The sequence below is a fragment of the Rhopalosiphum maidis genome, chromosome 1 (genome assembly GCF_003676215.2).
Source record: "Rhopalosiphum maidis isolate BTI-1 chromosome 1, ASM367621v3, whole genome shotgun sequence".
NCBI lineage: Eukaryota > Metazoa > Arthropoda > Insecta > Hemiptera > Aphididae > Rhopalosiphum > Rhopalosiphum maidis.
This window is the reverse complement of record NC_040877.1, coordinates 11292835-11306082: the sequence shown is the minus strand read 5'-3', so window position 1 is coordinate 11306082 and position 13248 is coordinate 11292835. Positions and strand designations below refer to the sequence as shown.

The 13248-nt window shown below is 22.8% G+C and overlaps 1 protein-coding gene across 4 annotated transcripts in view; it reads left to right on the top strand.

Moving 5' to 3' along the window:
* The window catches only part of LOC113550889 (acetylcholine receptor subunit alpha-type acr-16-like), a 186281-nt gene that overhangs the window by 158757 nt on the left and 14276 nt on the right, over positions 1-13248 (top strand). Inside the window, exons 5-8 of one of the 4 annotated variants that reach the window (XM_026952853.1) lie at positions 1331-1511; positions 2686-2758; positions 7621-7815; positions 10648-10734. In XM_026952853.1, the coding sequence (XP_026808654.1) occupies positions 1331-1511; positions 2686-2758; positions 7621-7815; positions 10648-10734 (536 nt within the window). Of the gene's footprint in view, positions 1-1330; positions 1512-2685; positions 2759-7620; positions 7816-8770; positions 8858-9107; positions 9195-10647; positions 10735-13248 lie in introns of all 4 variants that reach the window. The other 3 variants (XM_026952835.1, XM_026952844.1, XM_026952861.1) reach the window with 3 other exon arrangements.

Genomic DNA, 13248 nt, shown 5'->3' with positions numbered 1-13248 from the left:
ATTGTATATCTTTACTAAAATACAAAAGTAATATGAATATTGTAAAAGAAATAAATAAGAAAATATTCATTTACGGTAATTTAAATTCTTAGACAATTTAAATATCGAAAAATATTTAAAGGTCAAATCACATTATTTTAGAATAAAAATCGGGAGCGGCCTGTTTCACCCAAAATCAACCTTTCCCGTAATAATGTTTAATTAAATATGTATTTTATAAAAACTTTTCCTATGATTTTTTTTTTTTTTAATATTTAAAAATAATCTATGTATTAAAATATTTAAAAATCATTGCCAACCTAATTTGAAAACGACTAAAATGGCTTTGGGAGAAACGGGAAAGGTTGATTTTGGGCGAAACAAGTGCCGCCCTAAAAATCTTTACATTAGATAAGTACATTGTGCAATATTTTAATATCCATCTATACAAATTAAATTATAAATAATACATTTTATAATTTTTAAAATAACAATATTTTTTTAAATTCGTTTTAGAGTAACCCAGAAATCTAGCATGCTCAACGAGTGTACTTTCTCTTACAATTTTGCATGTTTGTTTATTTATAGCTCAAAATAAATCAGTTGTTCTATAATTTTTATGTCTTCTATTCCGTATAACAATATATTTTTTCAAGAAAAAATACTCGCTAGCCCAAAATCTACACACAGCAATCTAAAATAAGTCAATATTTCCGAGTTATTTATATACATAATTCAATTTATGTTTTAAATTTTAATCACTATTTTCTTGTTCTCAGCTGTTTATTTGAAAACTAAGAGAGAAACAACTTTATGCAAAGTGAACTGCCCGTCTACCGAGTTACCTATAAGACACAGTGTAAAAATCAAACATAATTGTTACAATGGAATGGATAAAAATACTATATAAATGAGATTAATGAATTTAAAAAAATAAAACATACAACAAAATATGGAGTGTTAATAGAATATAAATTGAAAATCATTGCGCTTTGAACGCGGTGAATAAGATTATTAGTAAAATAAAGGTTTTACAATATTGATAAAAATAATATTAAGAGTATAAATGCTTATGGATAATATTAAGTGTGTCTCTCATGACAGCTAAGCACAATTCTTTTAGTTCTCTTAATTCTAATGCATTGTTTTTAAAGAAGTTAGTTATATTTATATTGTATCCATTATGCAATATTTCCTATTAAAGTTGTCACTAATGCAATAAGAAAACAATCAAATCACGTGCCTATCGATCGATATTTAGTTGATAACAATTAAGAATTTATCCATTATCTTTATATTTAGTGACCAAAAAAATATATAATATATATATATCATGCATTAATGCTTACAGTGCCGACGAAAAATTTGATGGAACTTATCAAACTAATGTGGTAGTGAGGCACAATGGTACATGCCTGTACGTGCCACCTGGTATTTTCAAAAGTACATGCAAAATCGACATCACATGGTTTCCATTTGATGACCAGAATTGCCTTATGAAGTTTGGTAGTTGGACATACAATGGTTTTCAGGTAAGCTCATTCGTTTTCTAATACAAATACAATCTCGGATATTATATAAATATTTAAATTTAATTTTTTCTGATTTTTATGTTATCTATTATCTATTATAGTTCTGTTTTAAATATTTTGGTTAAATAATATACTTATAATGGTCAGTAAATTCAAGTTAAACTATATAAAAAACATGATTATAATCCAAAAAATCTTAAAATAAAAAAGTACAATTGTTTTCATTAATTAAAATCGCTTTTTGAGCTTATATGGGAAAAGGGTCTTTATAACTTGTTAAAAATCTCTTTTTTTATTTCTTTTGTTATCAATGAATTTGCATTTTTATTACACTTTCATGTTGCATATTATACTTTTCATTTTTTATGCTTTCGTTAAATGTACCTTTTTAAAAATTTTAATTACGTTAAAAACCATCTAAAATAAATTATATTAAAAAATTAATGAATAGATTACAATCATCTACTGACAAATATTACAGAATAATAATTAATACAACATAAAACAACTAATTTAATACATTTTGTATAAATATAAATATATATTTAAATTTACTAAAATATTAGTATAATTTTATAGTAAATTTAACTTAAAATAATTAGGTAGTTTTACATTTACTTTCGAACTAAAATAATTTTTAAAAATAATTGAAACTATTCGATTGATAAATTAAAAATTATCAATATTTTATTGTTTTGAACGCATTGTAATCATATTTTTTATGTATTAAATTTAAATCAAAAATTTAGTTAACATAAAATATTCAATTATATTCTTTAAAATTGAAGTCTAATTGATTTACCTCTTGAATTGAATTTTATCTGAGACATTAACAAAACAATTTTGACATTCTTAATGATAACAGTTGTTCATTTGTACAAAAAATTCAAATGCCAATATAAATTATTAAATTTGAATAAATATTGATTTTGATAAAAGTTAATAAATGGTTTAACTAGGTAAATTGTACACGTACAAAATTTAATAATTTATTATTATAAATTATTATAAATACTTGTAGATAATACTTATTAAATGATGTACCAAATGAAAATATAAACCAATATTATCGGTAATATTTGTACGTATGTACTTAAAGTATAAAATAATTCCTATGTATGTGTAATTTTTCGTAGTATTAAAACTATTCAATATTTTAAAATTATACTTTCAGATTGATTTAGTGCTCAAATCAGATGGCGGTGATCTATCAGACTTCACAACGAACGGTGAATGGTATTTGTTAGGTAACTATTTATAACGTCAATATTAATAGATTTATTTTAAAATAAATAATTGTATTTTTCTCACATTTTATGTATAAATAATATTTGATAATCATACTTAGGTAGTGACTTTTACAAAATAAATATATAATAAAAAACATATTAAAAATAGGCAAATACCATCTAACGTCTTATCATTAAAGTACTCACAGAATTGAGTCTAAAATTCTTATTAAAGTGTTGTATGTGCTTCATTTGTCTTCTTCATACATATTTTTAAGTACATATTCATTAGATTTGTTATTAAGTAACATATAATATTTACTTTTAAATTCAATAAATTTAATGCTTTCAACAAAGCTTAAAACCAATAAATAGTGGAATCCGTTGTCACTTTTTTGAAAACACTATAGCGTATATAAATTTCTCGATATCAAGGAATCCATTTAATACAATACGATAATTCAATAATTTACTAAATAATTTTAACGTTATTAAACTTATAATCATACATTTTCTTAAATAGCGCAATCAAATAAAATATTCAATCATATTCAAGGGTATGAATTAATTATTTTTACTCAATAATCAGTCGTTTAACAGTGTTTCATTTTTAACAAACATAGTTTTTTGACTATATTATAATTTATAACCAATTGAAAATCAAAATAGACTTGTACATTTTATATTTATAACTTAAATAAAATTTCTATTAATACATATATCACAACATGTTTTTTTTTAATTACACTATGCAATTGCAATTTGTGTTTGTTATTCTTTATTCTATAATTATTTTAAATTTTTATAAAATGCATACAATTAAAAATATTTATTAGAAATAAAATTAATTTAACATACCCATGAACAATGGAATTATTATGAAAAAAGTATCATTTTATATGCAGTATACAGTCGTATTATACTAAAAAATATAAATGTAAATGGTTATTATTTGATATACGTGCCCAGTTTAAAAATCTGAAAATTATATATTATCCTAAAAGTAAATCATGCAAACAAATCGAATAATAATTAATAGCTACGTTATTATTTTAATTTAAACGAATTGTAGCTATAATTTCGAGAGACAATAATGTGATAACTACATATTTAAGTTTAAGTTCCAAATTTTAACAAACTTTGAAATAGTTATTTTGTGTTTCTATTCTAACCAATTGTTTATTGGGTAATAAATAAAAATATACATGACTTTTTGTCTATTAGTGATTTCTAAAATTTTACCATAGATATTAAAACTTTAAGAACTTACATTTAGAACAAAACTGTAACTTTTTTAAATGAACTATAAAACATTAACAACCATTATATCCCTGTAAACATTTACATTTATTATAATGTACTTATTTTGTAACTGCAAAAAATAGCTACACAAAGAATTTAATTTCATAGTATTTACATTTTATAATTTAGTAAGTAATTAAATTGAATATGATTTTAAATTATAAAAATTTCATCGTTAACTTTAATATTTAAATAATTCTCTATGAATTTAATATTTACAGTATATTAATTGACTGTGACATAAATTATTTTTTAAATAAATTTGTACGTATAATAACGAGCATTCGGGGTATTTATTAAAGTACACTATGTGTATGTTTCATTGTTATGTCACACATTTACACTCGACCCATGTCTCATACAATACTCTCTCAACTCTAAATATTTCAAAAACCTCTCTAATATAAAATATGAATAGTTAAATACAACTTTTATCTAAATTTAAAAATATTCTTATGAAATAACTCATTTTTTTAAATAAAATTTAATTGCAATAAAACTTAAATATGAAAGAATTAAATCTGATTGACTTTTTAATTTTAATTTTATAATGATAATATTATTACATCAATACATACCGAAACTAATTGAAACATAAAATATTTTAAATGAAGTTTTTATATTTATTTAAATTTAAAAGAGATGTATCTAATATAGTCTAATATTATACGGTAAATAATATTATGTATTTATAATTTTAGTTTACAAGATATATTACGTATACAAATTGATTTGATTATAAAGAATTCATAAAGAATTTTGTTTTATGAAATCAACCAAAAATATACATATATTTCAAATTAACAAAAAAAATTATGATAGAAATACAAACATACATATAACGTTAATGTCTTAGAAATTTATACTGGACATTCAGTGTGTCTAAATACACCGGTATTTTATAGGTTATGTTCTTATCTTATAATATACACTTCATTAAACTTTTATTATTTATGAATAATGGAATTTGATCTTTTGCAAAAACTTTTAAGTCATATATTATTAATAAAGAGGACAATCAGCACTTTAATAAAATTATTGTTACATATATATAATTTAATCATTCCTAATAAAAATATTTGTAGCATTATTTTTAGGTACTTACCTATTTTATTATTAAATATTTTGATTTCTCTAAGGGTAACAATTATTGTTCAATACATACTAAATAGAAATATAGAATATTTTGTTTATCATAATATACGATTTATATATATATATATATTTAATTTAATCAAAGAATAGGTAAATTACGTGTAATAAGCAAGTGGGTCCATGGTGCGTGTTATGGACAAGAAAAATCTCTCTGTATTATTAGAAAAGAACAGTTTACATTTTCAATAACATTGTACCTATATACAAGACTATAATACCACTATATATGTTCTAAATATATTGTTAATACTGTTAATGTATGTCTATTGCATCTAGTACTAGGGTCATTTTATCACTACATAATGCATGGTTTTTATTACTTAATCCACTTAATTTGGTAGCTATCATAATATTTTCCCTGATATATTGGAATATATTATTATTATTGTCTTTATTCTACTTCAGTAATTCTCTAACCGGGGTGCAATACCACAACCATGAACCAAATTAAGGATGTTACAAATTTATGAAAAATATATAGTTGAAAATAATTTATTGTTGAAAACAATAAAGAGTGTATTAGTTGATCATGAGAAAAAAATTTAGTTTGTGTCGATGTCGACAACTGTGCTATTAGCATTACATATTTTAATAAAATAAATGTATTTGTTTGCATTTTAAATCTAGGTCCATATACTTTATATTTTATAATATTTTAAAAGTGTAACTTTTACAAAGATTGATTTACAAAGCTTAAAAAAATGTATACAATCGAAATAATTATTGAAGTATGCTGTTAAATTTTTAAAAAAATACTCAACGGATTCGCCCATGGATAAAAATCACCAATTGATTTAACAAGATCATAACGAAAGTAATATCCTTAACTCTATCAAAAAGTATAATTCAATACATGAATAATTGGAATATAATCAGCACAAATAGTGTTTTCAAGTGTTTTTCCTCAAAAATATTATTTTCAAGTATTGATTCAAACAATATGTAAAAAGTTATAAGTCAATTAAACTTCATCAAATGCGTCAAAATAATACAAAAATTAATTTATTTTCATTTTTGACAACATTGCTATTTGCAGTAAATATTATTAAATTAAATAGAAGTGACTCCACTAATAAATATGTGTTACTTCCAACTCGAATAATAATTAATGATCTCATATATTTCTTACCTATTATAACTAATAACTAATGCAATAAAACACTTCGTTATACTAAAAGCAACAAAATTTTATGTTTTTCACGTTATAGAATGGCATAATTTAATAATTAAATAATGAATGAAAAAAAAATTAAAAAATAGATTAGGTATAAAAATAAATATATTTTCACAAGTTCTTTCAATACTTACCTACCTACTTTAAAATACTGACACGTCTTAGCATTCAATATCCATAATCAATATTTTCCAAAGTGTTTCAAAGTGTAATCGTTAATCGAACCAAAAATTATTATTTAGTTCTTTATTCTTTCAATATAATATGTTTCATAAGTGTTATATTATTTTATTGACTTAGATACTTACAATCATGAAATACTAGTTCTTTTTTATAAAAATTAAATTATATTTCAATAAAACGACAGAAATTTAAAAATTGAATTCTATAACCATTTCATATTTTAATAAAATCATACTACTTTCTTTGTATTAATAATACAATTATTTGAATAAGGTTTATTTATAATTTTATAAGTAAGTATTTGATAGTATAAAATAAACTATACTAATAAAGCATATTGCAATAACCATATAATAATAAAGGGATTATATTTTTATTTTTTTATATACATATATAATATAATATAGTATTAACCTAATGTATTGTACAATTTACAAAATAATTAATAGCAAATAAAATAATATATTCTTCGAGAATCGAATCTTCTTATAGTCAACCACTTAAAGATTTTCACTAAAATGAATACATAATTAAAGAATAAATAGCTTAAACCTTTGAAAATATCATGTATTTATAACAAATAATTTGAATTTAATATAACATATTTTGTAAATATGTTTAGAAATTTCAAATTACAATGTTTCATGTGTACAAAATTTAAAATAAAAATTTATGTATTTGGTCATTTTCGACACTCCAGAAATTAAAATCGCGACAAACAAATTTGACCAACTTTAGGATTTTGTTAATATTATTATTACGTTTTATTAAAATCATTTATAAATATATTTTTTGTTTCAAATGAAAAACACATAATAATTGTAATTATAAAATTTCCCCGTGTGTCCTAATAAAGGTGAATTTACATAACAGTAATTGATATCAGTTAATATTAAGGTATGCATAGTAGCAAGTAAGTCTATCGATTATAAGTTTTTATTAATTCGTATTTAATGCATATTTTAAAGTTTTTTAGCACATTAAGTTCTAAACTCAGATGATTACCTACTGTCCTTGTGTCACTTGTTTATGATACCCATTAAAACTGCAATTTTGCACGTTACAGGTATGCCTGGAAAAAAGAACGTGATAACCTACGGCTGTTGTCCAGAACCATACGTGGACATCACGTTTATCATAAAGATTAGACGGAGGACGTTGTATTATTTCTTCAATCTGATCGTACCATGCGTACTCATCTCGTCGATGGCTCTACTGGGCTTTACACTACCTCCGGACTGCGGTGAAAAACTTACACTAGGTAAGAACGTGATACCAAAACAGGAAACAAATACAAACATTTTATTACAGCGGATTGAGTATAGTGTGGTTAAAAGTGGTGTGATATGTGTGCGTGCTTTTTTGTGCGATAGACAGTGAGAAGGAGATACAAATCGATATTTAAAGATAAAAAAAAATATGAGATTGACTATTTGTTCTTCGCCGCTGCCTGAATAAACACAGACAATGGATAGTACAAGGATTTCCAGACTATGTTAATAATAATACATGTAATCCACAGCAGCATAATAAGGACGTCATATCAGAGAGTGCCGCCACGAGTATCTAATGGATTTATTTTGCCGATAGTCGTTATACACGGCAGTGTGGTACTTTTTACATAAAGCAACGATCAAACGGTTACGTGCCAATATAACGTTTTATATTCACGTGTAAACGGTGATTCCAGCAAATTCTTCGATGTATATATAGGCAACAATAATTTTTATTAATTATTAATATTATAGTTGCTTAGATTTGCGCATTATTTATTTACCAACAACCACAATCACCACGAGCGTCTGACTACAATAGTTTAGGCTGTGGAATTATATCAAAATTTCGAAAAATAAATACACCGACTTAATTGGATGGGTTTTTGTAGGTTTAATTTAAAATACCATGTATCTGTTTATGTTTACACAAATAAATATATACATTTTGATAATTTCCGGTTTGTCTGATGTTATATTATAATGCAATTAAAAAAATCTGTTTTCTAATAGAGTATTATGTATTAATTTCAAGTATATTTTGTTTCAAAAATAAAGACATTTATTTCAAAAGTATAAGACGTCTATCATATATTCTATTTTATATATTTTAAGATATCTATTTTTCGAGATTTAAGTTTAGTTTTAAATTAAATCATATTATAGAACATTTAAACAACTAGGAAAGTAAATTAGGAAAAATAATCAAAGTGTTAATTTCAGAAATAACTATACTACTGTCACTAACGGTATTTCTGAATCTGGTCGCCGAGTCGATGCCAACAACGTCCGAAGCGGTTCCCCTTATAGGTAGGACTAAGAAAAAATATCAACTTGCATGATGACATATGTCATTGTCATTTGATACTTGGAGGAACCACTTCGTTGGACAAGCAATACATTACTTACCTATATTCCATAATACTATTATATTATAAAATACAATTATTAATGTTAGTCTGAAAATTATTTTACTAAATTTTAAATAAAACATTGTTTTATCAAAAAAATGTTCCCAGATGTATTTTTCTAGGTCATAAAAATAAATTGGTTGTTACAGGAGTGACCATCTTGCTATCACTGACAGTGTTCCTGAATTTGGTGGCGGAAACGCTTCCACAAGTCTCCGACGCGATACCCTTGCTAGGTACCATAAAATACCCTATTCCTCCCAAATAAAAATAAATCTTGTGACAGTTAGTGATGTTTACAATTTCATTTTATCTATCTATTTATATTTTGAATAGAATATATATTTTATATTATTTACCATTTGAATGAAACATAACAAGAAATCGTACAAAAACATAGTACAATGAATTGTAGATAACTCAAATTACTATATTTCTTAAGAAATAATAATTTTCATTAAAATCAAAAAATTAAAATACATTATAAGACACTTTTCTAGAAAATTATTTAAAGTATTATTTTCTATCTTATTTAAAAAAATTTAAAATATTTTTTCTAATAAACATTATTTACGTTTATTTTAAAAATTCATGTGTCAAATTTTAAATTAAATTAAATTATATTATTACACATAATTATAAATTAATTATTTGACTTACACAACTATTTAACAGCTATTGTATAGTACTCTCATTTAAAACCAATAAGTCAACTTGATTAAAAAAAACGTAATTCTTCTTTTAATTGATTTTGTACGATTTTTATTTTATAAAAATAAAACACTAGAGGCCGAGCCGTATATTTGGAAAATCTTATACCCTTACCTACTCATTTCACAACAATAAATAATAAATAGTTCAATAATAAAACACTTTAATACGGCTTTGCCTTGGTGTACCTACTATACTCCATTTGATTCTTTCGCTCGAGTGCTTTTTCTCACTTCACTTTTCTCTCTTTTGTTATTGTTTTAGACATTTTTTACATATTTATTTTTGTTTTGTTCTTTGAACAATAATAATTGTGTGTCTTTTTGCATATTAATATCGATGTGAATTTGCAGTTTGTGATTGTATTTGTTTGCCTTTTCTGATCCATTAAAAAAAAAAAAAAAAAAATAGGTATAAAATTAATAAAACTAAATAATACAGCTTGTGATACCAGATAAGACGTCAGTTTATTTCGTTAGAAAAAAAAATTATTATTAAGTTAACTATTTTTTAAAGCAAATAAAAAATACAATCATCTATGAACTAACGCGAGTTGATGTAAACTAATAATATAATAGGTATAAGTAAATTTATATAAACGAATATCATTAACATCGTAATACTTAAAAACATTAAATACATGTGTTCAACATAACAAAATAATACAATATTTATGTAGTTAGTTTAAAAAGTAAATTTATTAAATACCTATCAATCAAAATTGAAAATATTTATTGGTGTTATGAAGAACATACGTATTCGTTCGACAAGGAACTTAAATGAATGTTAATAAAATTATTATTATTTCCATACAATATTTTTATCTCGTGGTTAAAATAATAAAACCGTGATGAATTTAAGTATAGATTAAGGAATGTCATAGATTTAATAATAATAATATGTACTCACATCATTAGTAACCTAGTAAGTTATTATGGTCCTAAAAACCGGTTACTTTTAACGTTATTTGTGTTACAGGTGTGGCAATACTGCTTTCACAAGTAGTTTATCTATTGCGGTTGGCAGAAGTGTTGCCAGAATCCTCTGACGCTGTACCCTTGTTAGGTTAGAGTTTACCATATTGACAGACACACTTCTTTTAACACGCTCATTTTTCTTAATTCTCTGTGTTCTAACAGTATTCTTATGTTTTTGGTTTGTAACTTAATCACTTATTTCGCATCGGGTGTGACAAGTATTCCAACTTATTAAAACAATTTTTTTTTTTTTTTTTTAATAAGCTTAGTTACGAATTATATAAAATAACAAACCGCTCATTTTTATACATAATTTATTTTACTGAAAAATTTCTTAAAAATAAATATGACATTAACATGTATTTAAAAAAAATACTGTTCTTATGAAATAGATATAACTCCATCTACAGGTTAACACATAGAGCATTAAAGATATTACTTCCCCTATATGACTCTAGTGACTACAAATACAATGGTTATTAAATGTCAAAACAATTACATATAATACTTAAACAATTTACGAAAATATGGTTCATAATAACAATAAGTGAAAACTTCATAAAATATGTCACAATTGACGTAAATTTATGAATAACTAATAAGACAAACAGTTGTCTTCAAACCTAAAATATCAAGCGTTTTTATTTTCCGTTATTATATTTATATTCCCTTTTGTCAATAAAACATCTCTTAAATTCTAAAACTGAAAAAATGTTATATTTCTATCTATATCAAATATTCAATAATAGTAAAACTTAAACAATATTAAACATTTAAAGCAATTGTACTTAAAAATAAATTAGATAATACAAAAATACATCATAATAAAATCATTTATTATATTTTAATTAATTAAGCTAGTTTTTTTTAATTTCTAATGCAATTACCTAGTGAATATATTCACTTTCTATCGTTTTTCTAGTACCTATTCCATTATATGATTTTTAGAAGTCATAACTGATGGTTTAATATTGACTTTTTTTCAAATTATCTATACATTTATTGTCAATTAAATATTATCATAAATTTAGGGTATTTTTTTTTACACGCATTAATACTGAATTCTTATAAAATGTATAGAACATGTGTAATTCAAAATAACTAGGTATGTATTTAGACCAATGTTTTCATAAGGATTTAAAACCAGAAAAGAATAATTTATTAACTATATTACTGATAATTTGATTTAAAAATTATTGTTTTAAATGTTGATATTTCACTCATTTTATGATTACTATCATGTTTTTTTTTAATATCTATTATTAATTACGAAAAAATTGTAAACATTTTCAAAAACTATAATCTATTATATTATAATAACATATCTAATATATTCACTAATATAATTAATATAAATTTAACCATTATTAACGATAAAAATATAATGAAATAAAATAATTAATTATAAACACTGTTAGGTATATCAAAACTTTGTCACACCCTGTTTCAGTCAGTTATTAAATACCTATACGTTATATATATTATTATTTTATACCATATATTATACACTCTTGTATTAAACTTTCAGTCAGCTTCTATTATGAAATATATATATTTTTTTTTTTTTTTACTGTCTTCTCTGGTTTTTTGCTATTTTTACTACTAACAATTTGTACATTTTTTGCATGCCAATAAAAATAAGTATAATACATAGAACGCAAGATACCTAATTTAAACTAAAAATTTGCTAACCCATCTTAAACACTTGTTATACATTAATTTGCCAATATTTACTATTATATTTTGTCATAATACATGTTAATATTTCAGTGTTAATATGCTTGGGTTAAAATAAATAAATGTTGGAGTTTTCCTTTACTTTTTAGAAAGTATATAAAAGTCAAAAGCATTTATTAATCTCGAAAACAACACTTAACATATTTAACAGGTGACCCATAATTTATTTTATTTTTTTATTATTCACCATTAAATATGTTTTGCCGTGTGGTTTTAACTTTCATTTTTAACATTTTATATGACACTCACCTAAAAACGTCTACTATATGTAAATAAATACATAACTTATTTTAGAAGATATGCAACATAATTTATACGGGAATTGATTTTTTCCTCTGAAAAAATAAAAATCATAAGACATTAAATAAAAAGTCAAATATAGCTCTGTATTGCATAATTTACCTACAATTGAATTAAATATTTGTAAATCAGGATTATTATATAGTATCATATTGATTGATTTTTTTTTTAATTTTAAAAATTTGTTATCAACTCATTAGTTTTCTAAATTGAATTTAAATAAAAGTATAGTATTTTTTTGTTTTGATAAAATTATTCCATAAGTTGTTTATATATACTTATAATACATTTTTTTGATTTTAAAATTGATTTTTATTATAATCATTGTTTCTACTTATCATATATAAAAAAAAAAAAATTTTAAATTTAAACATCTTGCAGATCTAAAAGTATATTATAATGAAAAAATGTTATGAAACAATAAAATATTTAAGAAACTTGAATAGTTGAGGGAAAATTATTAGTTTTAACCTTATCAACTATCAACGTTCATATTACTGGAAAAATAAATCAATAACTTTAAGTATTTTATTTTTATAAGTTTAAATATATATATATATATATA